This window comes from Amborella trichopoda, chromosome 13 (assembly GCF_054954075.1).
Source record: "Amborella trichopoda isolate Santa Cruz 75 chromosome 13, AtrichopodaSantaCruz75HAP2 v2.0, whole genome shotgun sequence".
NCBI classification, from domain to species: Eukaryota; Viridiplantae; Streptophyta; class Magnoliopsida; order Amborellales; family Amborellaceae; genus Amborella; species Amborella trichopoda.
This window is the reverse complement of record NC_142348.1, coordinates 37,523,285-37,550,165: the sequence shown is the minus strand read 5'-3', so window position 1 is coordinate 37,550,165 and position 26,881 is coordinate 37,523,285. Positions and strand designations below refer to the sequence as shown.

General features: G+C 37.3%; 1 protein-coding gene across 3 annotated transcripts; it reads right to left on the bottom strand.

Annotated features, from left to right (window-relative positions):
- Positions 1-1,197: 1,197 nt before the first annotated feature.
- LOC18446360 (uncharacterized) lies at positions 1,198-24,951 on the bottom strand. Of its 3 annotated transcripts, XR_016047449.1 has the most exons (5): positions 24,240-24,897; positions 3,146-3,333; positions 2,311-2,975; positions 1,566-1,652; positions 1,198-1,259 (listed from the first exon to the last, which is right to left on the bottom strand). XR_016047449.1 is itself a non-coding variant. In XM_020674958.2 (4 exons), exons 1-3 carry the CDS (start codon positions 24,607-24,609, stop codon positions 2,325-2,327), a joined length of 1,209 nt encoding a protein of 402 aa, XP_020530617.1. In that variant the 5' UTR covers positions 24,610-24,951; the 3' UTR covers positions 1,198-1,652; positions 2,311-2,324. The 3 variants fall into 3 exon arrangements, 2 of the variants coding, with proteins under 2 accessions (XP_020530617.1, XP_088711784.1); XM_020674958.2 differs by having other exon boundaries at positions 1,198-1,652; positions 24,240-24,951; XM_088855658.1 differs by lacking the exons at positions 1,198-1,259; positions 1,566-1,652 and having other exon boundaries at positions 2,075-2,975; positions 24,240-24,909.
- Positions 24,952-26,881: the final 1,930 nt, after the last annotated feature.

Sequence of the window (26,881 nt, the reverse complement as noted above, 5' to 3'; positions counted from 1 at the left end):
AGGTCTTCTTTTGAGCCTAACTTGTTCGGACCTACATATCACATCTAAGGCTGGCAGTCAAGTCTCCTCTTGAGCTTAACTTGCTCAGACCTATATATCATATTCAAAAACCCACAGTCAAGTCTCCTCTTGAGCTCAACCTGCCTGGACCAACATCTTATATTCGTGATCCGGCAATCAGGTCTCTTCTTGAGCCTAACTTGCTCAAACCTACACACCATTTCCATAACCCGCCCGTCAGGTCTCGTCTTGAGCTCAACTCGCCTCAACCTACAACTTACATTCATAGGCTGGCGATCATGTCTCCTCTTGAGCCTAACTTGTCTCGACCTACAACTTATATTCATAGACCGACAGTCAGGTATCCTCTTGAGCCTGACTCAGTCAGACTTACCTATCATAAGCTGGCGGCTAGACGTCTTATCCAATGTGACCCAAGACCGGAAGCCAAACCCTTAGGTAAACCCAACTCCTACCTCATTTTGGGAAATCAACCCCCGCAAGCTCACAAAGGTCATGAGTGAGAACTGCCCTTAGAAAAGCACGTAGGGCCCTCAACAATCACGCCACTTCCAAAGCACGAAAAGTCATTGAATTGAATGATAGTTTTATGGCTGAAATGTGGGCAGGGTTTGTAGACCCAAAGCCCAGAGTTCTCTCTGAGCAAGCCCAGTGCCACCCTTTGTGTGTGCAATCATGCCTTGATGCACAACAAAAAGCACATAAGGCTCTAAATCCTCCAAATCAAAAGGGATGTTTGCAGATTCCCATCTCTTATGCCGAGAAATAGGATGGAAGAAGACTTTGACGTGTGCTCATGTAATGAGATGAGGATCACCAAAGAACAAGATGGTAAGAAGGACAAGGAACCCCAAGAGACCAAAGTCGCTTTGAATTTCAACGATATATCATCTCTTTCATCCAATAAAGGACCCCCGCCTGTCCAGCCTATGTCAATGAAATACCCTTCCCAATAGGATATCAACGACCAAAATTTTCAAAATTTGATAGGCATGGTTCACCTCATCAACACCTGGCGCACTTTATATAGTTTGTGCGGAAAACGCCAACAAAGAATCTTTTAATGCAGTAGTTCACCCAATCACTATCGAGACCCGCATTCACTTGGTATTCTCGTTTGCCCCCGGGATCAATGCTTACCTAGAGACAAATGCAGGAGGCTTTGGCACACTTCCATAATACTGAAAGGGATGTTTACCTGTCTAAGCTCCTCAATACGAAACAAAAGGAACCTGAACCTGTACAACAATACATAGCTCGCTCACAGAACATCAACGTAAGTCAAGCTACAACAAGAGGCACATGTGCACATCAAAAACATGAGACCAGAAATCACACTGCATTTACAAGCATCTAACCCTCAAACCTTTAGCAACTTGGTTTCCAATGCTACGAATCTTGAGAGCTTCATGGAAGGGTTCGGTCTTGGCCCTAAGCTGATAACTATCGACAGGGATGTGGATAAAACAAAGTTCAAAAGCAATAAGGCAAAGACCTCTACGGCTACCATGGTAGTCGCTCAAAATGGGAGAGAAAGGAATTACCCTCCTACAAAAGATTATGGCAGCCCACAGGCCTTGGCCCTTGTCATAGAGCTCCTATCATCTGCCTCATAGCAACACCACAAGGACCTGAAAAGTAAAAACAAGCAAATGATCCTAATCAATCCACCAATCCTAGTATTAACTGGTTTATCAAATCGGCTCATCATTTGTCATAGCTAAGATACTAGATGCTTCATCTATGATCAGCATTATCTAAGTTAATGGGTTATAGGCAGCATATCACAGAGAAAAAAAGAGGCCGACCGCTCTACAAACAGAATGCAAAACAGCAACATTTTGCATGTCCACTTGGAATCTGATCAGGCTTGGCAAACCAGATGCAGATATCCACAGTTTTTTTTCCCACAATTTGGGGTAAAGCGACCAGGTAGCAAGCTCAAAAAGGCCGCTTAAATCGGACACCATCCAATGTAATCACGTTGAATGTGCTCATGCTGCATATATAGTAAACGCTTTCTTTAAGTTAAAGAATAATAAATGTCCAAAGCTTTTTGGAACCCTCATTAAATTGCAAGATCAATTCAACAAATGTTGGAATACAAAAGCTTTATAGAAGTAAATCCAATAAATAAATGTATATAGAATAAAGTGTATGGTAACCTGCCCAATTCAAGCAGAATCCATATTAATTATTAAACCAGCACCAACGATGCTTAACTAGGTGCAAGAACATGCTATAGACGATTTTTTTTTTATGCACAGAGAGAGAGAGAGAGATTTATACAAGAAGTTTGCAGCCTAAGAAGAGTCTTGGCTGAGCAGTAGACAATCAACTCTAAGCCATTCACTCAAATCTCCGACCTCCGCGTTATCCTTCGACACTGTCTGCATAACCGTAAAGTAGCTCTCATCCATCCGGCCCACATAACTCTCCATTGCATCACAATTACCCATAGATGGGGAATCCACTAATCTCAAACTCATATGCTTCTCCATGCCATCACCATCATCATCCACAAAATCAACCAGGCCCTTAGCTGGGGGTTCCCCCAATCTTGAACTCTCGCAAATCGTCCAGCTATCATCATTATCATCTTCAAGATCAATGAAGCTGCCAGATGGAGAATCCCCTAACCTCAAATTCCTGCACTTCCTGATGGCATCATCATCATCACCATTATTCTCAAGTTCAATGAAGCTGCTAGACGGGGAATCTCCCAACCTCAAATTCATGTACATCCGCATACTATTATCATCATCATCATCATCATCCTCAAGATCAACAAAACTATCAGTTGAGAAATCCCCCAATCTGAAACTCCAGCACTTTCCCTTGCCATCAGCATCATCATTATCGCCACCACTGTCATTTGTACGTGAGTCCACATTCCCATAAAGCATTGCGCTATTTTGAAGGCCCTGCATCATCACATCTCTGGCTTTCACCATCTGCAATGGAAACTCAACAACCTCAAATTTTCAGTATACTTTTGGATCCTTCCAAAGTTTTAGTTGAGACAAACTATGAGAAAGAAATGCAATAGGATTATTTTTTCTCTCTAAAATGGACAAATATGCAAGTTCACATGGCCAAACAGAAACACAATGTTTCAACATACCTGAGGTGTTGACAAAAGCTTGGCATCATCCTTGTTCAGGATGGGATGCAAAAGAGCAAAGTATATCTTCCAAAAGTGTCCCTCACTCATAACATGTGGGCACAACTCCAGTTTAACTGCTGCCATCTCGGGAACTAAATGTTCTATGTATGAGGCATGCCCTTGTTGAGCATTTGACAAAACAAAATCTGTGAACAAAAATGGAAAATAATCACGTACATGACCAAAAGACAAAAAAAAAAGGCAATATAAAGAAGGTCAAAAAAGTAATCACAGAAGAATAAATTAAAATGCAATCATACAGACATATTAAAAAAAAAAGAAAAAATACAAACATACAGAAAATAAGATCTACTCCACACATTTATTTCTTGGAATTTAACTTGATTACGAAGTAAAGCAACTTTGCTAATAGGGTTTTGAAAATACTGATAAGAAACAAAAGAAGCATCCTCATTGATCAACTTGGAAGCTCCCACCAACTCTCCATGATAATACATGTTGGGATTTGTGACCATTTAAAGGCCATTAGCTCTTGGTTTTCTTTTATTAATCCAAATATTGAGTACTGATATTTTTCCAAAGTTCCCAATTTCAGTGGAATATTGGGCTCTATGTGATTCAGAGCGGCATATGACATGTCATGTTGACTTGGTTTAGATAGCTGGTTCTATGTGATTTGGAGCCGGCTGGCATCAGTACACTCTGGGACTCTGGCCTCATTTTGCACTATAAGACCCTGGCCTATAGAGTCTGATTTGCACCACTAAGCTAGTATGGGATTTGTGATCCAAGAATCATCTGTAAGAGTGGGTTTTCCGGATGCCCCACCATGGCCGGTTGTGTTCAGTGGTGGCTTATGGTTTATCAACTAGGGGATGCATTGGCTCTTGTGTGAAGAATGGGCCTCGTAAGGAAAAGTGCCTTAACCTCGATGTTCATGGACTGTATGGATGACTACCATATTGACTAGGCATTGGTTAGACTCCTGGGGCTTGGGATCATGTGCTTCAGCTGGAGAGAGGACTCCCTCTACTAGGCGATCTGAAACTGGTAGGCAATTGTAACCAGAATTTGACTGGACACAACTTACCTTGAGGGGTACACCTGCAATCCTAGAAGAGATAATAACCTACCTATTCCTTGGCTAACTTTGATAGGTCAATCATTAGCCCCTTGAATGAGAAGCCCGGTGGATTATGGGTCCATTGGGTTAGTTTGAAAATAGGTAGTGATTATGAGTGTTATCTTAAGGTGCCTAGTGGAAAGAAAACTTTTCTTCCCTTAGCATGCTCAATTTCCAATTGGATCTTTCCAAGATTTTTCTAGATTCTCGAAGAAAACTAAAATAGTTGTTACCAAATTGATCACCTCATTCATGCATAATGTTTTTGTCGATCAAATAAGGACATTTCTGGAAATAAATATTACATTTTTTTTTATTGTCAAAGTTGAGGGGTATACGTGGATTTTAAGTGACCACTTGTAAGTTACACAAATGGTATACAAGTAGGCCAATGGGCTGCCATGAAGCAACTACGCACTCGGCCCTAGACAGCCAGGTGGTATGCAAACTCCATTTTGAAATCAAATTCAAAATGTATTTTGAAATCAAAACATTGAGGTTAATTTTAAAACATTGAAGTTAATTTTAAATATTTGAGAAGATAGAGATTATAGAAAGATTTAGTTAGTTATGGAAATCTAGTAGGATTGTTTCTAGAATTGGCACTCTACTAGTATTGGAAGATTATGGAGTCCTACTATGCATAGAGGCGCATTTTCAACCGATTTTGATTGGACCAGGCTCTTAACTAGTTTAGTGGCCAATCCGATCCTGATAAAATGATTTAGATTACAGGGATCAGAGGTATGTGATTGGCTTGAAGGCTTATTAGCTTTGATGGTTGCCACTTCTTTCAGTTTTTGTCGAGTACAGACTTTTAATTCTTTATTTTAACATCACCAAAGAAGGTACCATCCATTAGAACAAACTTCTTCCCGGAGAATGGATCATAACATTTTTAACTCTTTAAGAGGACAAACGACCAAGAAAAGTACATCTAAGGATCCAACTTTGTATAGTAAGCACCAAAGATATATGCGAAGCAAACACAACCAAATATTTTAGAGGGAACACTAAGAAGTAAAGAATCAGGGTAGAGAAGGTTATAGGAAGATTTGCAGCAATGTTTTAAAAAAAGGTTCGCCCAGCTCCTAGGCGGCCAAAAAAAATTTCCGCACGCCTCTACCCAAGCGCCCCTACACGGGCGGTTGTACCTGGGCGGGCGGCCAGCTCTGGGCAAGCGCCCTGGGCAGTGGGGCGTTTTATCGTATTTAAGTTTGCCCATAAGGGCAAAGGGGATCATTTGTTTGTATAAAAAAGTTTTGGGGTTTATTTTTTAACCCCAAAGTAAAAAAAAAAAAAAACCCTCAATCTTAAACTTATTTATGCGAATCTAAAGTAATTTCTGAGAATCGAAAGTACTTTTTTTGGATTGAAAAAGTTTTCTTTTCACATTGAAATTATTTTTTGGGTGCTATGTGGTATTAGAAGACTTTTGAGTTGATTCGTAGCACTATTGAGGTAACCAACATCGAAGATCAGAGAATGGGTAGAAAAGATCAGTCTGTAATCTTTATTTGAGTTTTATTTTTCCAATTTGAGATGTCTTCTGCGGGGTCTAATAGGGGTGGAGATCCAGGATGGATATATTGTGTTAACCCTGATAAGAATGACAAAAATAAAATTATGTGCAATTTTTGTGGACGTGTTTCTAATGCCAGCATAAATAGATTTAAGAAACATCTTGCCAGTCTGAGAGGTGATGTTGCCCCATGTAAGAAAGTCCCAGAGCTTGTAAAGAAAGAAATTTTGGAATACATTGAAGGTGAAAAGAGTAAAAAAATTGTAAAAACAAAGGATATAGCAGCATTAAAGTCAGGGGTCCATGTTTTTTATGATAATATTGACACTGAAGAAGAAGAGGTTGAAGAGGGGGAAGAAGACGTAGCCACGGTTGGCACTCAGAGCTCTAAGACCAAGAGGGCTTTTAGGTCTAAGAAGCATCGTATGAGAAGGCCTATAGATAGTTTTTTTACACCTAGCCCTGAGACAGTAATTGAGAAAGGCAAGGGAGGAAAAGGGAAAAAACAAGTGACAATTGAAAATAGATTTAAGAAGAAAGATAGAGCTAGGGTGATTCAGTATATTGCTCGGTGGTTTTACCATGCGGGTATTTCTTTTAACACTGCTCGCTTGAATAGCTTCCATACAATGTTGGAAGCGAATTGAGCAATTTGGGTCAAGTTTGAAAGCTCCAACTCCTTATGAGATTGGTGAGCCACCACTGAAGAAAGAAGTCGAGTACACTAACGAATATCTCAAGACTCATAAGGAGGGATGGGCTAAATTTGGGGTTTCCTCAATGACTGATATGTGGAGTGATAGGAGGAGTAACATGAATTTGTTAGTAAATTGTCCCACGGGTACAGTTTTTTTGCGCTCAATCGATGCTTCCAAAGATATTCATGATGCGCATTATATGTTTTTCTCATTGATAAGGGTATTGAGGAGGTTGGGGAGGGCGTTGTAATTCAAGTGATCACAGATAATGCTGCTCCCAATCTAGTTGCAGGTCATTTGCTTCGACAGAAGAGGCCTCGCATATTTTGGACTCCTTGTGCTGCACATTGTGTAGATATTATGCTTGAGGCAATTGGTGAATTGCCTACTATTAAAGGAATTATTTTCAAGGCTAAGGAGGTTACAATCTTCATATACAGTCACATACTTACCCTTAGCATGATGCGCAAGTTTACAAAAAAGAGAGAGCAAGTGAGGCCTGGGGTCACTAGATTTGCCACTGCCTACCTTAGTCTACAGAGCATGTATAAGAGGATGATCGCATTAAGGTCTATTTTTGCTTCAGAGGAGTGGAGTAGGTGTAAGTGGTCTAGAGATGCCAAGGGAAAGAAAGCACGAGATATTGTTCTTTCGAAATATTTTTGGCGTGGGGTAAAGCATGCGATATTAGTATTTCTTCCCTTAGTGAAGGTTTTGCGATTGGTTGATGCTGATAAGCCCTCCATGGGCTTTATATATGATGTAATAGAAAGGGCTAAGAATGAGATTGCAGAGAATTTGAGTAATGATGCAGTCAAGTATGCCCCAATTTGGGAGATTATAGATGACAAATGGGATAGGCAGCTCCATAGACCATTGCATGCAACAGGGTACTACTTGAACCCCAAATTATTTTATGCAGATGCAGATACTGAGTCAAAAGAGATAATTATGCAAGGTTTTAATGAGTGCCTTTAGAAATTAGTTCCCGATCCACATATCCAAGATAAGATATCAACTGCAAAGCTAATTTCGTACAAGTGTTCCTTGATGTCATTTGGGAAAGATATGGCATTAAGACAGAGAAACAAAGACGAACCAGGTAGTATTCTTTTGACTTTTGTTTTATAAATTATAAATTTATAATTTTCTTTCAAGTTTCAACTTTCAAGTTCTGATAATGTTAAATACCTAAATTAATTAGAAAGGTTATCCACATATTGCGGCCCAATGGTAGAGACAACATGGGAGTAGCGCTCCAAACCTTCAGAACATGGATATACGAATCTTGAGTTTGACAACTATCTCTTCTGGCTGTGAGCGCAATTGGAGTTCATTTGAAATGGTATTTTACTATTTTACAATTTTATATGCTTTTTTTGTTTATAAGTTCATTTTGTAATATAGATTCATAAAAGGTAAGAAGATCATAAACTCATAGTAGTTACTTATGCATTATTTTTCCTTATAGGTGTATACAAAGAGAAGAAATAAGCTTGAGCAAAAGAAGCTCAATGACTTGTTTTTGCTAAAGAGAATCAAAGGCTCAAGGAGACGAAAAAACAGCCAAAAAAGGATCCTATCTCTTTAAAAGACATGGAGAATGCTTCAGATTGGCTAGTTAGTGACCCTAGTACTGAGGAGGTCTTCCCTAGGGAGGGTTTGACATGGGAAATTGTCGAGGAGGCTTCGGGGCAAGCTTTTGATCCTAGGAGGGCCACTCGAGCAACTTCTTCTGTTGGTACTTCACGGAGGGAGATAGAGGAAGAGAAGGCAGATTCAGAAGAATCCTTGGAAGAAGAGGAATATGTTGAAGAGGGTGATGATTCTGATGATGACGGCCTCAATTTTGATGCAGATGAAGGAAATGAAGATGGTGATTATGATTCTTATTGATGTCTTGATTGTCTTCTCTCTTCTTTTGTAGTAATTTTATTGCACCATCTTGGTTTGAGCTTTAGACATTTTGACGATTTTTATTTTGTTTTGTGGTTTGTACTCTTTTTCCCTTTTTGGACTATTTTGTTGTGTGGTTTACTGGTTTTTTATAGTTTTGGAAGTCAGTTTGTTGAAGACTTTGAGAGTTGGAGACTTGGATGTTATTATGGTTTATTTTAGGGATATGGAATATGGAGAATATGAGAGTTGGAGACCTTATAGTAGCCTATTAGACTTTTAAATCTTTTGTATGGTTTGAAATTTTGAATAAGTTTATTCTCAACTTGATTACCTGAGAGGCTGAGACATGTGATATGTTTGTATATAAAAACGTATGTTGCGAACTTGCGATATTTTCAAATGGAATAAATTACAAAATTTGGTACAAATATATGCATATATGTGCATTTGGATAGCAAATATATAAAAAAATCTAAGAATTTGCACCACAAGGCCTAGGCGCTGTGAGAGTTGGAGAATATGAGAGTTGGAGACCTTACAATAGCCTATTAGACTTTTAAACGTTTTGTATGGTGTGAAATTTTGAATAAGTTTATTCTCAACCTGATTACCTGAGAGGCTGAGACATGTGATATGTTTGTATATAAAAACGTATGTTGCGAACTTACGATATTTTCAAATGGAATAAATTACAAAATCCGACACAAATATATGCATATATGTGCATTTGGATAGCAAATATATAAAAAAAATCTAAGAATTTGCACCACAGGGCCTAGGCGCTGGGCGCTGGGCGCCAGGCAGGCCGCCTAGGGGCCGCCTAGCGTTTTTTGAAACCTTGATTTGCAGTCCAGAATATGAGGCGACATACGATTAATAAAATATGATACAACAAACATAGCTTCAGACCATAATTTCTTGGGTACATTTATGCTCAAGAGAAGAGCACGACCTACCTCCAAAAGATGCCTATTTTTCCTTTCGACCACACCATTTTGATGTGTAGGAGAATGAATTTTGATGTTCTATTCCATGTTCTTCCAAATAAGATAGCAACTCACCATGACATTAGTCCCCACATCGGTGAGATCTAGGCACCTTAATTTATTTCAACAGACCTTGAAAATAATAGGAACTTCATCTTTGGTCCTCACAAGGTAAATCCACGTACACCAAGAGTAATCATCCACAAAGAAACAAAATACCGATAGCTAAAATAGATCCAACAAGATAGTACCCCACACATTAAAATTAACAATAGCAAAATGAGCAATACTTTTATTATTACTGGGTTAAAAAAGAGTTTCTACAATGTTATGATACTTCATAGACTTCACATTGAAATTCTGACACATTAATCAAGGTAAACAACATAGGAAACAAAACTTTCAATGATTGGAAAGACAAATGACCAAGTCGGAGATGCCACTGGCAAATCCAACATTTATTAATACTAAAGTTGGACGACGAGCTTGAGAAATAGTTGTAGGCAAGTCTAGAATGTAGAGAGCACCAGCTTCATGACTACTGCCAATCATCTTCATCATATCCAGGTCTTGGAAAACGCATTGGGACAGAAAAATTGTTACACTACAATTTAGACTATTGTTAAAGCTATTGACATAAATTAAGGTCATAACAAAGCTGGGAACATGAAGAACTAATGACAATGACAATTGAGAAGAAATATTTTACAGTTCCTTTTACAACTATGGAAGATAAAGACCCATCAACAATCCTAAATTTGTCTCTACCAGAACAAAGAGAATAAGAAAACAAAAGAGACATACCGATCACATGGTTTGAGGCTCCGGAATCAATAACACAAGATAGAGATGGACAAAGAGGGACATGATGAGCAGAAGCATGAACAACTGAGTAAGCAAAAGATGAATTAGAAGCAGTGGATGGGCCATCTAATTGGACAAACAACTTGTGAAGGCCCCCAATCTCCTCTTTAGGAATTGTTACATCTCCTTCGAAGTAGAAAGTAGATATTGGACTGCATTTGGCAATGGCTGATCAGTACTACCATGCTTTAGTCCTCCAGTGGACGAAGCAATATGATCATTAAACTGTCCTGGATAATTACATTTGGTTGGCAGACCAACTACATCCCAACCAGCTTCTTTAACATGAACATTTCTTCCACAACGATCACACAACTTTTATCTCATTGATCAGGACCCTCTTTTTCAAATTTCCAATATCCATCCTTAATGTTCTTAGGAGGTAGTGAGGCTGAGGCAAGGGCAAGACGATCACTTACTTGAGCAAACAGCACAACACTTTTTCTACTTTTCTCATTTTCAACAAAAACAACACACCTTGTGAAGTGATGAAAGATCCTACCAAGTATTTGAACTCAGGCAAACTCAACTCAGGGTTCAATCTAACCAAGAACTCAAAATAAAATTTTGTTCCAAACCCAAAACATCTGATAGTAGTCCAACAGTCCAACTACTCCCACATGACATGAAGTGAAGAAAATATGTTATAAGAGAATGCTCCCCCTGTTCAAGATGGTCAGTTTCTTGTCTCAGCTTTGAGAGTAAGTATAGTGTACTGAAACCCAAAATCTCTTTCGCGCTCCAAAGGAACAACAAACCTCTACTAATTGATGGTTGCCTCAAGTGTAATAACCAAGACCTTATGGTCAGATTTTCGGTCTCGCACTTCTCATGTGAGGAATTAGTTTCTTTGGTTTTTCGTACCATTGATACATCCCAATTTCCCTTTTCCACAAATGAACATTTTAGCAAACTCTGACCACTCTAAATAATTTATACCATCAAGTTTGACAGTGGTAATTTGCAGTCCACAATTATCTCTACAGGTAACGTATGAGAGCCTAAGAGGTTACACCTGGAGTACTTGAGATGGAAGAAGAGATCTGAATCACAAATAATAGACATGTCAACCCCAACACAGCTTGAACATACCAAAAAAACATTTTGGTCAACGCTAGCCACTCAAATTCATGTCTCACAATGATCCAAGACCATCTGTACAAAAGATCTCCATAATGAATGAGTCTCACAACTTATACAATAGTACAACATGTTTTTAAGGAGAGTCCAACAAACCATCAAACCCTTCCAACCAGATCAAGGGTTTCGAATCCAATATCAAAACTCGAAGAAGAATAGATAGCATCTCTGAGACCAGGGTTACCTGTATTTTAGTTTCAGGGTTTCTAATGTACAGATGATGAAGACCCTTGTACAGTAAGATCTCATTCTTAGGGATTCAAGACACCATGCCAAAGTCTCCTGCTCCGATACCAAGTTCAAAATACAGCGACAAAGGAAAAAGACTAAATGGAAAAAGAAGAAAGATGATGAAGGTTTAGAGATAAGAGGAAGAGGCCTAGAGAAAGAAGAAATAGAACTATAGAAGAGAGAGTAGGTGAGGAGGAGAGGGTGTCATGTGAGTAAAGCGAGAAGGAGCAGCCTCTTAGGGTTCCTAGCCATACGCCCCCCTCATCCCTTTTAGAAAAACATATTACAAAAATGTAGTACAAACTGCCCCTATGCATAAGAACAGACAAATACGTCCTCAGGTACTTTAAATACAAGAGAAATAAGCATATCCTGGTATTCACAACAATTAGGAGATTCCAAATACTAAGCACCTTTCAAACCACAGTACCAAGCACCTTTCGAATTACATTATTACAAGGGAAGAATTACATGCAGAAGAAGCAAATCATAAATAGAAGTTAGCATTATTGTTGCAAGAAAAAGGATTCTACTAGGCGGCTATTAAGTAGATTTATATGGATAATAAGATTTAAGCTTCGTATTGCATGTCCAGATCTCAGACAATCATGTATTTTGCCCTATGGAAAAGATGAAGACAATCAGGATTGTTCTATCTATTATGACGTTGTTAAATGGGAGTCTCTGGTGCATTTGAATAACACATTCTTCATAGTAATCTTCAAAGGGAGGTCTATAAAATATTAGTGATATTTGACATTTTTACTAGCCTGTAGGCCTTGGAGAGCTTGGTAAGTTCATATTGTCCCACAAGAATTAGTTGATTTGTCTTATGAATGCTTCCAAAGTTCATTTCTCATATTGTCTTTTGTACGGATCAAAAGAAAAGGGAAAAAAATGATAAAAAAAAGAAGAAGAAGAAGAAGCTGTCTGATCATTTGGTGTTTATCCAATACAATTTGAGGATGTTAGAGAACAACTTGGAGCCACTATTCTGTGGCCATTATCAACTCATATGCTGTCTCATATAGTTATGCATGTCCCTGCAGGGACATGCAGCTGTTCACATTGTCCACCAAATTGTGGTAGATGTAAGGTCACGTCACATGGCACCATATTATATGCTTCTGGCACATCAATAGTAGTTCGCATGAAAGAATATCATGCTCCTCACCAACAAATATGCATGCACGCCCACCTCACAACAGGTCATCTTTGAAAGTGCAATTTCAAACCCCAACATGTGCTTCACCTCTCAAGTGTCCAAGGAGACGGTGGATCGCCTTTTGTTGCAGTTTTCCAATGTGAATAGGGTCTATCATTTCTTCCTTGCTAGTTTGGTAAGTTTTGGGTGATGCTTGAATTGATTTAAGTCCTTACAGGCCATTGGGCACCATTTTGTTTCCAAAGAGAGGAGATTGAGTGCACCTTGAGCAATATTTTTGGCACTCAAAAGGAGACAAACACAGAATTTCTAACAGTGCTTATTTTATGTCACCCATTTTTCCCTTGAGAACTATTGACCTTTGTAATAATAATAATGAAATATAAATGTTTCCATATGGCACTATCTGTTCAAAATGGATAGCAACAAAAAGAAATATATGTAACCAACGAAAGATCAAAAAATGTTCTGGTTGTTGGGACTGAAGCCTGTTAACTATGAAACCATATTTCACTAAGGCAACAGAAACTGCATTGTTTCATGCCAGGAGCGCTTGAAAAAGACTAGTAAACTCAAAAATATGGTCAAACAGTTATTCCTAATGCCAGGGACTGGGGCTGCCCTTGAGGCTCATCTAATACCAACCAGAGTCCCCTTCCACCTCAAGGGAGGGCCCCAACCACAATTGTAAAGTTTTTTAAGCTCTCCAACAGTGTGGCCGCCTCTGCTTTTGTGAAGTTTGTTGTACGAATTGAGCAGGTATAAGAAAGTAGAAGGTCCACTTGGTTCCATAAATACCTCCAACTCCCATGTAGCCTGGGCTGCCGAAAGAGTATCAATTGAAGTTGAGTTTGATGACTCTGGGGGGTGGGCCAACCCAGGTTGGATCTGGAAAAAGACATCAGCCTTGCAGCTCAGATAATGTCCCAGTTTGGACAAAGTCCGATATAGACCAACCAGCAAAAGGAAAAAACTGGCTTGAATCTTCTCCTTTGAAGTACCCAACTGCCTTTACTTGTTCTTGAGTTTCGGGACTTGTGGTCAAGGCCAAGTCATACAGACCAAATAGAAGACAAAATGGTCGTTTGCCAAAGTAGGTCGAGCTGCCATAGTTGCTGGACATTTTCTGACCACACCCACCCCCCCATTCAAAAAGGGCCACGGTAACAGCCCATACATAGGCAGCAACCAGCAAATGGATGAACAAGTGGTTCATTGTTTCCCCCTCTTCTTTAAAAATAACACATCAACTGGGTAATAGGATATCTCTCGTTTGGATCTCTGATTATTGTAAGGGCTTTCTTAGAGATGACCAGCCAAGATTTACATCTTTTGGGGAGTAGGGGTGATCCTAGCACGTTAGTTGTGATGGGTAGAAAGATGGTGGAATTGAACTCGTTGTCCCTGCCCATCTGCAAAATGAATTGATTGTTGAGGAGCTCCAAAAGCAACATTAGGGCTTGGTTCTCCAAATTATGAAGGTTTCTCCTAAAGCTTGGCAACCAAAACAAATGTCCCTCTAACAATTCATATGTTAGTAATAACCATAGTTGTTGGAAACGCCTAGGAACCCGAATCGTTTCAGGAACCGTAATCGTGAAATTGCACCTAGCCAGAAGTTTCCCATTGTAGGAATCGTTGTCCGTACAATAAAAATCGATGGGAACGAGATTCCTAATTTTCAAGAATCGAGTATCGATCGGAATAGGTCCAAGTTTCATCCACATATGGAATTGAGATTCCCATCCCCCTGGGTTCGACACTCCAAGTATCAAGTTTCATGAATATGAGGAATCGAGTTTCCGTCATCTATGGAATCGAGTTTTCGACATATGTGGAATCGAGTTTCCATCATTTATGGAATCGTGATTCTATCATATTTGGAATCGAGTTTCCATCATTTATGGAATCGTGATTCTAACATATTTGGAATCAAGTTTCTAAAGTATATGGATCAGAGATCCATGCTGGTTTGAGATCGAGAATTACAATAGCAGAATTGAGTTTCCGAGTTCCAACATCACTTGATTTGAGTTTCTGACATATGTAGTACATAGATATGTTGCTGTGTAGAATCGTCATTCCATGTAAGTTGCTTTATATGTTATTAAATGATTTCAATATTTTATAGCCATTTAAATTAGAGGCGAATAAATAAAACTAGCATTATTAATAACCACTTTGCATTTAGTATTTCAATACTAAACAATGTTGCAAGGCTACACATGGTGTAAGATCACTTCAGCAGTCTTTTCAGATAAAACATTACTTTTGTGGTTATTATTTACAAGAAACCAATGTTTTATACGGTGTACATAATTCAAAACCCCGAAGAAATGAGTTCTATTACTTGTAGAATCGTGTATCATTTAACCTAGACTCCAGATTTAAACCTCGCTAGAAGCCAGATTCAATCTATTTGGGAGCGTCTACCCAAAATTAAAGGGTTCAAGTTTCTCTAGATCTGTTGGATCGAGATTCCAAAATTAAGGAATCGAGATTCCAAACTAAAGAATCGAGATTCCAAAACTAAGGAATCGAGTTTCCTTGGTTCTGAAAAATATTTTTAAAAGAAGTGTTGAATCGAGATTCCGAAATTAAGGAATCGAGTTTCCTTGGTTCCGAAAATAGGTTTCCACATATGTGAGGAATCGAGATTCCGAAATTAAGGAATCGAGTTTCCCATGTTGCAAAAAAAGGTTTCCACTTAGGTACGGAATATAAAAGAATTGAGTTTCGTTGGTTCAAAAAAACGATTTCCGTGGAGTTTCCTTGATGGAAACACGGAAACGGGTTTCGGAACCGAAATCGCGGGTCCGAGGAGAGATTTCGGTAACTATGGTCATAACATTTGGTATGTTGTTAAGAAGATTAGGCAAGTGAATAAGCTTCAACAGCATTGTTCCCCGCTCATAATTGTCGCCACACTCTAATTCACTCCCCTAATTTTATCATGAATTGAGTTCTACATGTGAGTTCACCTTGAGCAGTGATTAAGCCCCTCCAGGCACTTGAGCTCCGAGAGTTTATTTGAACTAGGTTAAGCACCACAACACATTGAGCTTGTATTTGACAAGAATAACTGATTGTAGGAAGTGTACTTTCAAAAGAAAAGCAATGAACCAAACAACAAGGAAGGAAATAGCACAAAATGTAGAATCAAATTACACCTTTGATTGCATATGATCAAGATCATTTTTTTTATTCTGGTCAAAGAGTTTCAAGCACTTGTAAGCAACTTGTCTTTTTACACCCAAACAGAAAAGAGTACCCTCAATCCAGCCTTACATAGCATTATAAAGACTCAAAATGAAGAAAATTACAAACATTGACACTGAGTATATGTAACATCTTCATACACATTGCTTATGATCGAAACTGAGTCAAGCTGCATTCTTCCTCTAAGTTCCTCGAACTTTGTTACAAAACAATTTTTGATTCTCTCTCTTGCTGCAAATGTTTTGCAAAATTCTAATATAGGAAAGGCTCTGAGGATGCTTAGGCTCCAATTAGGCAGAGTATACACTCAAGATTGAAGCATATTTCTCTGAAAATCAAGATTTCTCATTCCTTTATATAGACTAGTTAGAAGTCCTGGAGCAGATACTTCAATCCAGAAAAAGTCTTTTATCGTCATCCAATCCCCGTTCTCTGGAGTTTTATATCTACTAGAGATATGAGAGGATATATATGTTCAATCCCAAGCTTATCTAGATCCAAACTGTCAGATTCTGAGATCATTGAGCTCAGGATGATCCATCTGCCAGATTCGCCGCAGTCAGGAAAAAGAACCTGAATACCAAGCAATTTCCATATCAAATTGCTTTCATATTATGTATTCTAAACCTTTGATACCTCCCAATGCTAATTGGCCATCCAGAGAGAAACAAAATTCTAGAAATTTCATGGGGAAACGTGCTCTAAATAGAAAGATTCATGAGCTTGGAAGTGTTGCGATCTCACACTTTATAGAACTCATAATTTTGATGAACAACTCAAGTTTATTCCCACCAGATTGTTGTATGCTTTCACATAATCATCTTTACCTGTTTCCTGACCTTAGAGGAATCATGTGAAAAATATCCAATTTGATTAAAAAAGGATAAACATATCATATACTTAATATATCCTCGTTCCCGTTGACTTAGAACTTAATCAGTTCGAAACTCATCGAGAGAGCTCCATCTTTATTCCAAAGGACTCCCCAACAACTTAGGAATTATCCATAAGAATTTTGAATGGAAAAAAAACCAAAGTTGGCTCCCTGCCGTAATCAGGTGGCTCACCAGCTTTCTGACCAGGAAAAACGTTTGAATATGCCCCAAATGGTCTCCAAATAGCATGAGATTTGGTGAATGGATTTATTGTGCATATTTGAACAACAAGCTTATCTCCCATCCATCAATCAACCCACCAAATTTCAGATCAAACTCTCATGATTTGGACCCCATTCAATAGTTTGCAGCAGTCAAAACTATTCATACATAAACTTTGGTCTACCATTTATACACATCCAAACCTACTAAACTTGAATGGGAGGTTTATAATGCCCTTCTCAATGGATTCCCCAAAGCTTCAGCTCGACTGTACCTTCATACCATGATGTTCAAACTTCCCCACAGTTGAATCCCATATATTGAACTACTTGCAGCAAACTTGGTGCTACCATTTAGCTATTATGTCCAACGCAAAAGAAATTTGAACTATGGTTCCTTACTTCATCTCTCAGCTACCCTGCAAGGATTTAGATCAAACCAAATTAATTAAGTTCGGTTTCATAAATTCACCACAGCCCCTGACTAGATAGTCATATCCAACTGCAGTGGATTCTGTTTGGATCCTATTTGAAATTGAAATGACTCAAAGCGCACCAAAACAATAAACTGCTGCCACAGATGATTCCTATGACTTGCGCTCTTAAAGTTTCGTCATTCCTAACTTGCCATCCCTTTTAGGTTTCCAAACCAGGTCCCAACTTTCCAAATGTAATTTGTCTGTCCCTCATGAGCTGGACCATACTATCATCAACCCCTTAAAATAGACATAGGCACCCTGAAGAGAGACAAAGAAAAACAGGATGTTGGATAGGGTGGCTTGATAGAGGTGATCTTGCCCCCTTGTTACCAATGAACAAAAAATTGGCCGCCCGACCTCCTAGACGGACCTTTTTGAAAAATGCCTAGTCGTGGATTAGGCAGTTTGTCCTAGGCGGATTTTGCTAAGCTCCTGCCTAGGTGGTGTAAAACGTGAGCGCCTAGGCGTTACCTTGAAAATATGATAATTAATTCGTAAATATTAATTTATTAATTCGTAATTATTAATTTATTGGTAATTAGTAATTGTTAATTTATCAAAAATGCTCTTTGCATGTACTAGTAATTATTAATATATTTGCATGCAAGAAAGCATTTTTGATAAATTAATAATTACAAATTCATATAATTTTTTGGTTTACCAATAAATTAATAATAATTGTTACATGCAAAAACTATTTTTGATAAATTAATAATTATGAATTAATAAAATGTTTTGGTTTACCAAGAAATTAATTACTATCACATGCAAAAAGCATTTTCGATAAATTATTAATAATGAATTAATATTATCTTTTGGTTTACTAATAATTACAATTACATGCAAAAAGCATTTTCAATAAATTAATATTATCTTTTGGTTCACCAATAAATTAATAATCATCGTCACATGCAAAAAACATTTTTGATAAACAAATAATTACGAATTAATACTATCTCGTGCTTTACTAATAAATTAATAATCACTGTCACATGTAAAAAATATTTTCGATAAACTAATAATTGTGAATTAATATCATCTTTTACTTTACTAATAAATTAATAATTATTGTTACATGCAAAAAGCATTTTTAATAAATTAATAATTACAAATAAATATTATCTTTTGGTTTATCAATAAATTAATAATTATTGTTACATGCAAAAAGCATTGTTGATAAACTAATATATTAATAATTATGAATTAATTCTATTATTTTGGTTTACCAATTATTATTACATGCAAAAAGAATTTTCAATAAATTAATAATTACAAATTAATACTATTGTTTGGTTTGCCAATAAATTAATAATTATTGTCACATGCAAAAAGCATTTTCAATAAATTCATAATTGTGGATTACTACTATTGTTTTAGTTTACCAATAAGTTAATAATTACTTTCACATGCATAAAGTATTTTCGATAAATTAATAATTACAAGTTAATAAATTAATAATTATTATTTAATTATCATATTTTCGAGGCTGCGCCTAGCAAAAGCCGCCTAATCCACGATCAGGCAGTTTTCAAAAAAAGTCCGCCTAGGCAGTCGGGCGACCGACTTTTCGTTCATTGACAGTAATTAATTCAAAATTTTTTTTTTTGATAAACGTTAACTTTTGTATTGCTTTAATAATTAATTCATTATTATTAGTTCATCAAAAATGCTTTTTGCATATAATGGTAATTATTAATTTATTGATAAACCAAAACATAGTATTAATTTGTAATTATTAATTTATCGAAAATGCTTTTTGCATGTAACAGTAATTATTAATATATTTAAAAACCAAAAGATAGTATTAATTCATAATTATTAGTTTATTGAAAATGCTTTTTGCATGGACCGTAATTATTAATTTATTGATAAACCAAAAGATAGTATTAATTCATAATTTTTAATTTATCAAAAATGCTCTTTGCATGTGACAATAATTATTAATTTATTAGTAAACCAAAAAATAGTATTAATTCGTAATTATTAATTTATCGAAAATTCTTTTTGCATGTGATAGTAATTAATTTCTTGGTAAACAAAAAAATGAATAGTATCAATTCATAATTATTAATTTATCAAAAATGCTCTTTGCATGTGACAGTAATTATTAATTTATTGATAAACCAAAAAATACTATGAATTTGTTATTATTAATTTATGGAAAATGCTTTTTGCATGTAACAGTAATTAATTTATTGGTAAACCAAAAAATAATATTAATTCATAATTATTATTATATAGTATATACAATAACTTGGGGGAGGTGAAGGGGATCCAACTTTCAAAAAAGAGACAACATAGGCCGCCTTTGGGTTTGGGCGGCCCAGCCTTAGCACCTAGTGGCCTAGAGCCCAAACCGCCTAGGCGTTTGAACATTGCTTTCTACAAGAGTTTTGCTTTTCCTGCGACCAACATCCTCTCAAACTTTTCAACCACCCCATATCATTGCAGCTTTCTCGGTTTGCCAAGACCTAATGGCAGGCTAAGGTACTTGTTGGGTAAGGACTCAATCCCGCACCAGCCTCCTGGCCAGCATTTATTCGAGATTGTGGCTAACCCACACCTCCATCAATTTTGTCTCATCAAGATTTATCTAAGCTCCATAGAAGATTTATCTGAGCTCCATAGATAGTGTGAAAACAACCAAAGATTGTCCACTTGCTGAGGGTATCATCAGCATATTAGAAGTAGGATATTAGCGGTCCCTCCTAAGGAGGAGAAACCTTCAAGAAGATTTTGAAGGAGGTTAGAAATAGACTTCCTAAAATATCTCCTAGTATTGCAAACAAAAAAGGTGATAGGGGTTATATTGGCGAAGATTTCTCATTGAAGGGAAGAATCCTTGGGGACAGCCGTTAGTTAACATAAACAATGTGGGGAGCCAATGAAGCACACTTCAAGGAAGTCCTTTAGGCAACCAACCTTACCATGCCATTTTCACAATGAAGGATATCTTGTCATACTGAGTTTTCTGGAGGTGCAAACTGCTTCCACCACTTCCCCGTCCTATTAGGTGAATCTTTCTATTGGCTTTGTTCTTTGAACATAAGTCTTTCATAAGTCACTCCAGCTTGGTAATAACCCCACTAGGCAACTGGAAAAGGGACACATAATAGATGGGAAGGGTTGAGAGTGTTGCCGTGTTGAGGGTCATGCCCCCATTCAGTAAGAGGGATCTACCCTGCAAGGTGACAAGACATCCTTGAAATCCTTCCATCAAAGGATCCCAGAGCAATCTACATGGTTCACCAATGCAAAGGGGAAATCCCATACTTTAACGGTAAATTTTAGTGCTACAGCCAAGTTTCCTTGAAAGGTCTTGGAAGACTTGCAGATCAACTATGATGCCCATCAATAGATTTGATCATATTAATTTTCATGCTAGTGGCTAGCTTGAAACATTAGAGGAAAATGCAAAGGCAATCAACCTGCAAAAGACTTGAGTGTTGTTTGCATACTGAAGCTGGAAAATCTCAGGTCTGGTCCTCGATGGCTTGAAGCATGAGAAGAGGTGTCATTGGAATTGTCTGGAGATAGATTTGCCAAATACTTCCGTGACTATGGGGAAGAGAAAAGGCAACAGGCAATCATCTTGATGGAGAACTCTTGATGGGCAGAAGAGGCCCTTTGGGAAGCCATTCATGAGGATAAAGATTGCAGAAGAAGAGATACAGCCCGAGAAATCCACTTTCTCCAAGTGTTTTCAAAACCCATTTCCTGAGAAATTTGTCAAGAATAGGCCAATCAACATGGCCATAGGCCTACTCCCCAATCTAGCTGTAGAATGAGTCTTGCATTTTTTTGGTGTTTGTAGTGAATGGGGGCAACAATTGCACTGTCAATCATCTGCCTATTATCAAAAAAGCCACACTGGTTACAAGAATGACGAAGTCTAGGACCACAATTAGGCAGGGGACCAAGACCTTTGCCAAGATCTTGTAGGATAAGTTCAGGAAGCCAATAGGCATGAATTTTAAATGTCGAGTGCCTTCCAATTTCAGGATGAGAGCAATGAAGGCAGCACTCATTCCCTTGTTGACAAAACCTCTACGAAAAAATTCATTTTAGAAGGCTAATATATCAGGCAATGTCCCAAAACTTGGAAAAAAAATTGGCAACTGGGAAGCTGTCTAGGTCAGGGGCTCTGTCCTTACCAAGGTTTGAGGTGGCACTTAGAATTTATTCTTCAGAAAAAGGGCATTCCAACAAGGAGGCCTTCTCAGGCAGGATGGATAGGAAAGAAAGGTCAGCCATCCAAGGGCAAGGGAAGAAGTGGACTTATCCGACGGCAAGGGCTCTGAAAGAAAGAGACTATGGCCAAGGAGACTTCCAGAGGTCCAAGAAACGTGCGCTGACCACTTTTATAGGGGTAAAGAATCAGTTCTACGCTGCCAGTTAGTATTTTAACAAAGAAAACAACGTTGTTGTAGCCTGCTTTGAGCCATCTGATTCTCACACGCTGGTACTTGTAGGTCTCCTCCTGCTTGAGGGTGGTTACAGATGTTTGCTTTAGCTTCATGTCTCTGATGATTTTGTACCAAGGACAGTTCCCATGATTCCTCCACCAGTTCAAGGTCAATGATTTCGTTTAGAAGGAACACCTTGATGGAACTAAAATTTCTAGGCAGTAGGCAGGTTAAAACTCCAGTGTTCAAGGGAGGATTTTGACATTTGGAGCTTGTTTTTTGCAGCATGTTGCTCGCCCCGCTGTAGACTGTAGTATGAACACCATTGTCAGAACAATGTTTCATAGTCAGGTTCATTGAACCAAGAGAGTTTGAAGTGGAAATGTCTGCAACCCCACACATGTGGAAGGCTATCAAGACGGATAGGGTTGTGACTTGAGGATGCATTTTTGTGGAAAATCTCAATCAGATAATTCGCAGGTCCCTCATATAAAAGTCACTTGACTGATAGGATATGTGACTTGAGGATGCATAGGAGCATCTAAAATATGCAGCACTACAAACTAATAGTCGTCAATAGATTTATCCCCTTGAGGTGTGGTCCTTGGATCTTTTATTCCCTTAAGGCATGCCATTTAGATCTTCTTCCAACTCATGGAATTGAGCATGTTTTATCTCTTGATACTCCTTTTCAACGTGCAGCCATATATCTCTTGCAGTTCTTATGGGTGCCAACCCTACAGCAGTCTTTAGTCATATTGAGCTAGCAATCCATGCAACAATGTTAGCATTATCAAGATGTATAGATGGTCATGTTATTGCACCTGCAACGACAAGAGCCTAGACTGATGATGCAGATCTCCTCTTGAAACATTAATCAACATTTATATTATTTTTTTAAAATTGGACAGCTGAAAGTGCCACTCTCATGAATTAGGGTTTTGACAAATAAATGATATCCAGATACTATCTAGAATCAGAAAAGTTTTGAGTAGTTCTTATTGAAGATAAGGAATAAATTTCATTTATACATACAACTGAGTAGGCATACAAAATACATCAATAACATGAACAAACAACATAAAACTACTCCTAAAGACCCGAACTAATGGGCAGATCACATAAACTAAAACTACAAGGTTAATACACATCAATGTTTAAAAACTCAGATGAGTCCCTCGGACTCAGCTGCATTACTCGGACCTGGCCTTGCCGAGTTGCGTATTCAGGTAAAACTCAGGTTAATTTAAAAATATATCAAATAAAATAAAATTGCAGAAGCAACGTATAAATATTTTATATGTGACTTGGAATTTTTTACAGTGATTTGTGAGGTTTTCTTGTCATGCTGCATTTTTATATTTTCCTCTCTTGCATGGATTTTTCTGAAATGTCTACAACTGTAAATCAATTTTTCTAAATTCATGTTTTATACTTGTTTTCAAAGTATTTGGACTATTTATGTTGTTTTTTGTTTAGTTTAGTTTTTTACTATTTTGCATTTTTAACAAGTTTTTGAATTTTTTTATTTTTTATAGCTTTTCTTGGCCATGTACACTACTCAGGGCAAGACCACCAGAAACTCAGCTCCGGCCAGGGCTGAGTCCGAGGCTTGAGCCGAGTTCCAGAACATTGATATATGTATTAACAGCCATAACCCCATAGAAAAATTGCAAACTTCATATGGCCCCGCTAGAAGAAAGCTGTGGAGTGGCTTTGTCCATAGGATTCATCCTCTTAAATAATCATCCCACAATAATCCATTATTCACCAGCGCAAGTTTCTTTTTAAAATCATTGTTCCAACTTCAGGAAAACGATAGCATGAGCACCCCAATATTGTGGGTCAAAATCAATTACAACTAAAATGAGTTATGGGGTGAAATTTATCAAACCAAACTTGTTGTGCTTGTTTAGAGCGTTCCTCAAGTAACAAATAAGTTCAGGATTCTCCATATAAAAGTCTCCTTATAATGAATATTATGATTTGCATGTACTAATAGACAATCCCTAATCATTCTTTATCTACTTCAAACAACACATAAGACAACTTGATTGCAAAATAGTACTTTGTTTTCTTTATGGCTAATTTGATGATTCTGATAACTATGAAGTTAAGAGAAAAAGAGTATTAATGAAAACAAGAACACTGTTGATGAGAATGAAGAGACACCATTAACCACCATCGGAGAAAATTACCGTGGCAATCTTATTCATCTACACAAAAAGAAGCAAACAAGAGAGAAAAAGAAGGATATTCTCACTGTCAAAAGAACATGGCTTGTCCATAGAGAGAAACTCCAGCCATGTTTCGGGTCGCTGAGAAGCCCTGCGAGCAAACTCCAAAACATCTTTTGTAACTCCCATATCATCACACCTCTGCTCAGAAGGCTCATCAGCTCCAAGTTGCAGAAAACTAGAAGTCAGCTTCGAAAGATTCTTAACAGAAAAAAGAGAGAAACTGCTCTTGAGGTTTTCTCCGAGCTCCGCAAAGTCCTTTCGAACTCCTTCCATGGCTTCCGAAATGGCTTTTTCCTCAAGAAGAGACATGCCCCAAACGTTATCAGTTCTTTCATCAACTTTTTCCTCTTCTACTTCTGATGGGAATGGTGGATCAAAGCTAACCCACCGCATTGTTGGGTAATAACACAGAGAGTTGCAGAAGAGGAGAGTTTCCTAAGCGAGATACGGATTTGAAGTTTAAAGGCGCCTCTTTTATTTGCATTGCGAATCTGGCTAGAAATTAGATGGCCAAAAACATACAGAAAGATTCCGTTGATTTGAAGGTTTCTATACTTCCCCTACCTACAATCTAACCGTCGAATCTTAATGAGAGCCACTCCGCAAATCTATCCGTTTATATTAAGAGATTGTATATCATTTAGGATTGCTTACCACTATCCTACAATCTAGCCGTCCAATAGCCACTCCGCAAATCTATCCGTTTATATTAAGAGTTTGTATATCATTTACGATGAGAACCACTCCGCAAATCTATCCGTTTATATTAAGAGATTGTATATCATTTACGATTGCTTACCACCATACTACAATCTAGCCGTCCAATCTTGATGAGAGCCACTCCGCAAATCTATCCGTTTATATTAAGAGATTGTATATCATTTACGATTGCTTACCACCGTCGTGAAGTTTAATCACCAAGATGTGTCACAAAGTTTGAGAAAATACATTTTGAAGTTTGAACTTGGTAACGAAATAAGAGTGGATGTGTCACAAAGTTTGAGAAAATATATTTTGAAGTTTGAACTTGATAACGAAATAAGGGTGCAGTTTGCATATGGATGTATCCATAGGTGTAGAGGTATGGTGCACCTTCAAATTTTATCATGGTATATAATTTTTATGTAAAATATTCTTAGGATTATCTCAAAATCTATTTTTATATCTAATTATAAAATTTTAAATTAAAAAATGGTTAAAATCAAGTAGATCTATAAACATATGAAAATCTTGAAAATAGGCGGTGTAGATAATATGTTGTAAAATGCACTATTTCTCAGATTTAAAATCTTTTTATTTTTCATAGTCATACATCTCAATGTCAAGATGATCAATCAAAGGGTTTTTCACTATTTCTGAGACTTAAAATCTTTTTATTTTTTATAGTCATACATCTCAATGTCGAGATGATCAATCAAAGGGTTTTTCAATATTAAAACGACCTTTTTCAATGGAGTTTTGAGGGGCATCCGTAGTTCTACATTATAAGATAGCATCTTTATATAAACTTTTTCCATGAAATAATTGTAGCCACCCAATTTCACATCTAATGGTCAAGATTAATGTCTCACCTTGTACCAAATGTACATGGTCTCATTCTATATTCTCCCTTATATTAATAACACTATTAGGGGTGGGTTGGGTCCAGGTCGGGTCCACATGGACCCAGACCTGAATAGTGTTTGGGTCCAATGATTGGACCCAGACGTAGCCCGCTAGCTCCAATTCTTAGACCCATATCCAGATCTTATCGACGACGGATCCTGGGTCCATTGCCACCCCTAATAAATGGGCGTGGTTCGAATCACGGTTTGAAAAACCAGGCAATCTAACTGCTAACCTCCCGGTTAGATCGGAACTGCCCAGTTCCAGTTTTGGGTTGTTTTGGTGATCAACCAGTATTTAAAAAAAAAACAAAAAATGTATATAAATTTCCAAAAATAAGGAATTTGATTTGTAATGCATTTTTTAATATTCTTTACATTATGCTAAAAGATTAAAAATTATTTTGTTCATTAATACTCACTTTTATATTTCCCCATCTTTTTTAGAAAATTTTAAAAATACCCCTAGGTACAAATCAATTCATTAAAATCCTTTTTTTCATTAATTTTCAACTTCATTTGAATGTGTTTTGTTTTAATCATTATTTATATACTTTTTGTATTGTAGTATAGCTTTTTTTTGTATTTTTTTTATTTTTTTCAACACTTTTTTGACCGCTTGGGACTTGCCTGGTTAGAGTGGTTGAATCGGCCGGTTTACTGGTTAGGTCGGTTAAACCGCTTGCCGGCCCATGCCCAGGTAAACATTCCGATTCAATTTTGCAAACACTAGTTTGAAAAAGGTTGCAACCTAAAATAATCAAAATGAGGTGCACCACCAAATTTTACCATAAGATGTAATGTTGGTGTCAAAATATTAGGATGGCATGAGAATCCATTACATCTCTAATTATAAAATATTATAGTAAAAAAATAATTCAAATCAATTAAATTTGCAAACATATGAAAATCTTGAAAATGGACGGTCCAGTTGCAAAATGTATTTTTTTTTTTACTTCAATTGATAATTTTTTTATGAGTATTTCATGTAGGGACTAAACACATAATATGTACTCTAAGGGGCCGTTTAGGTACATGGAAATCTATTATATGACAATATA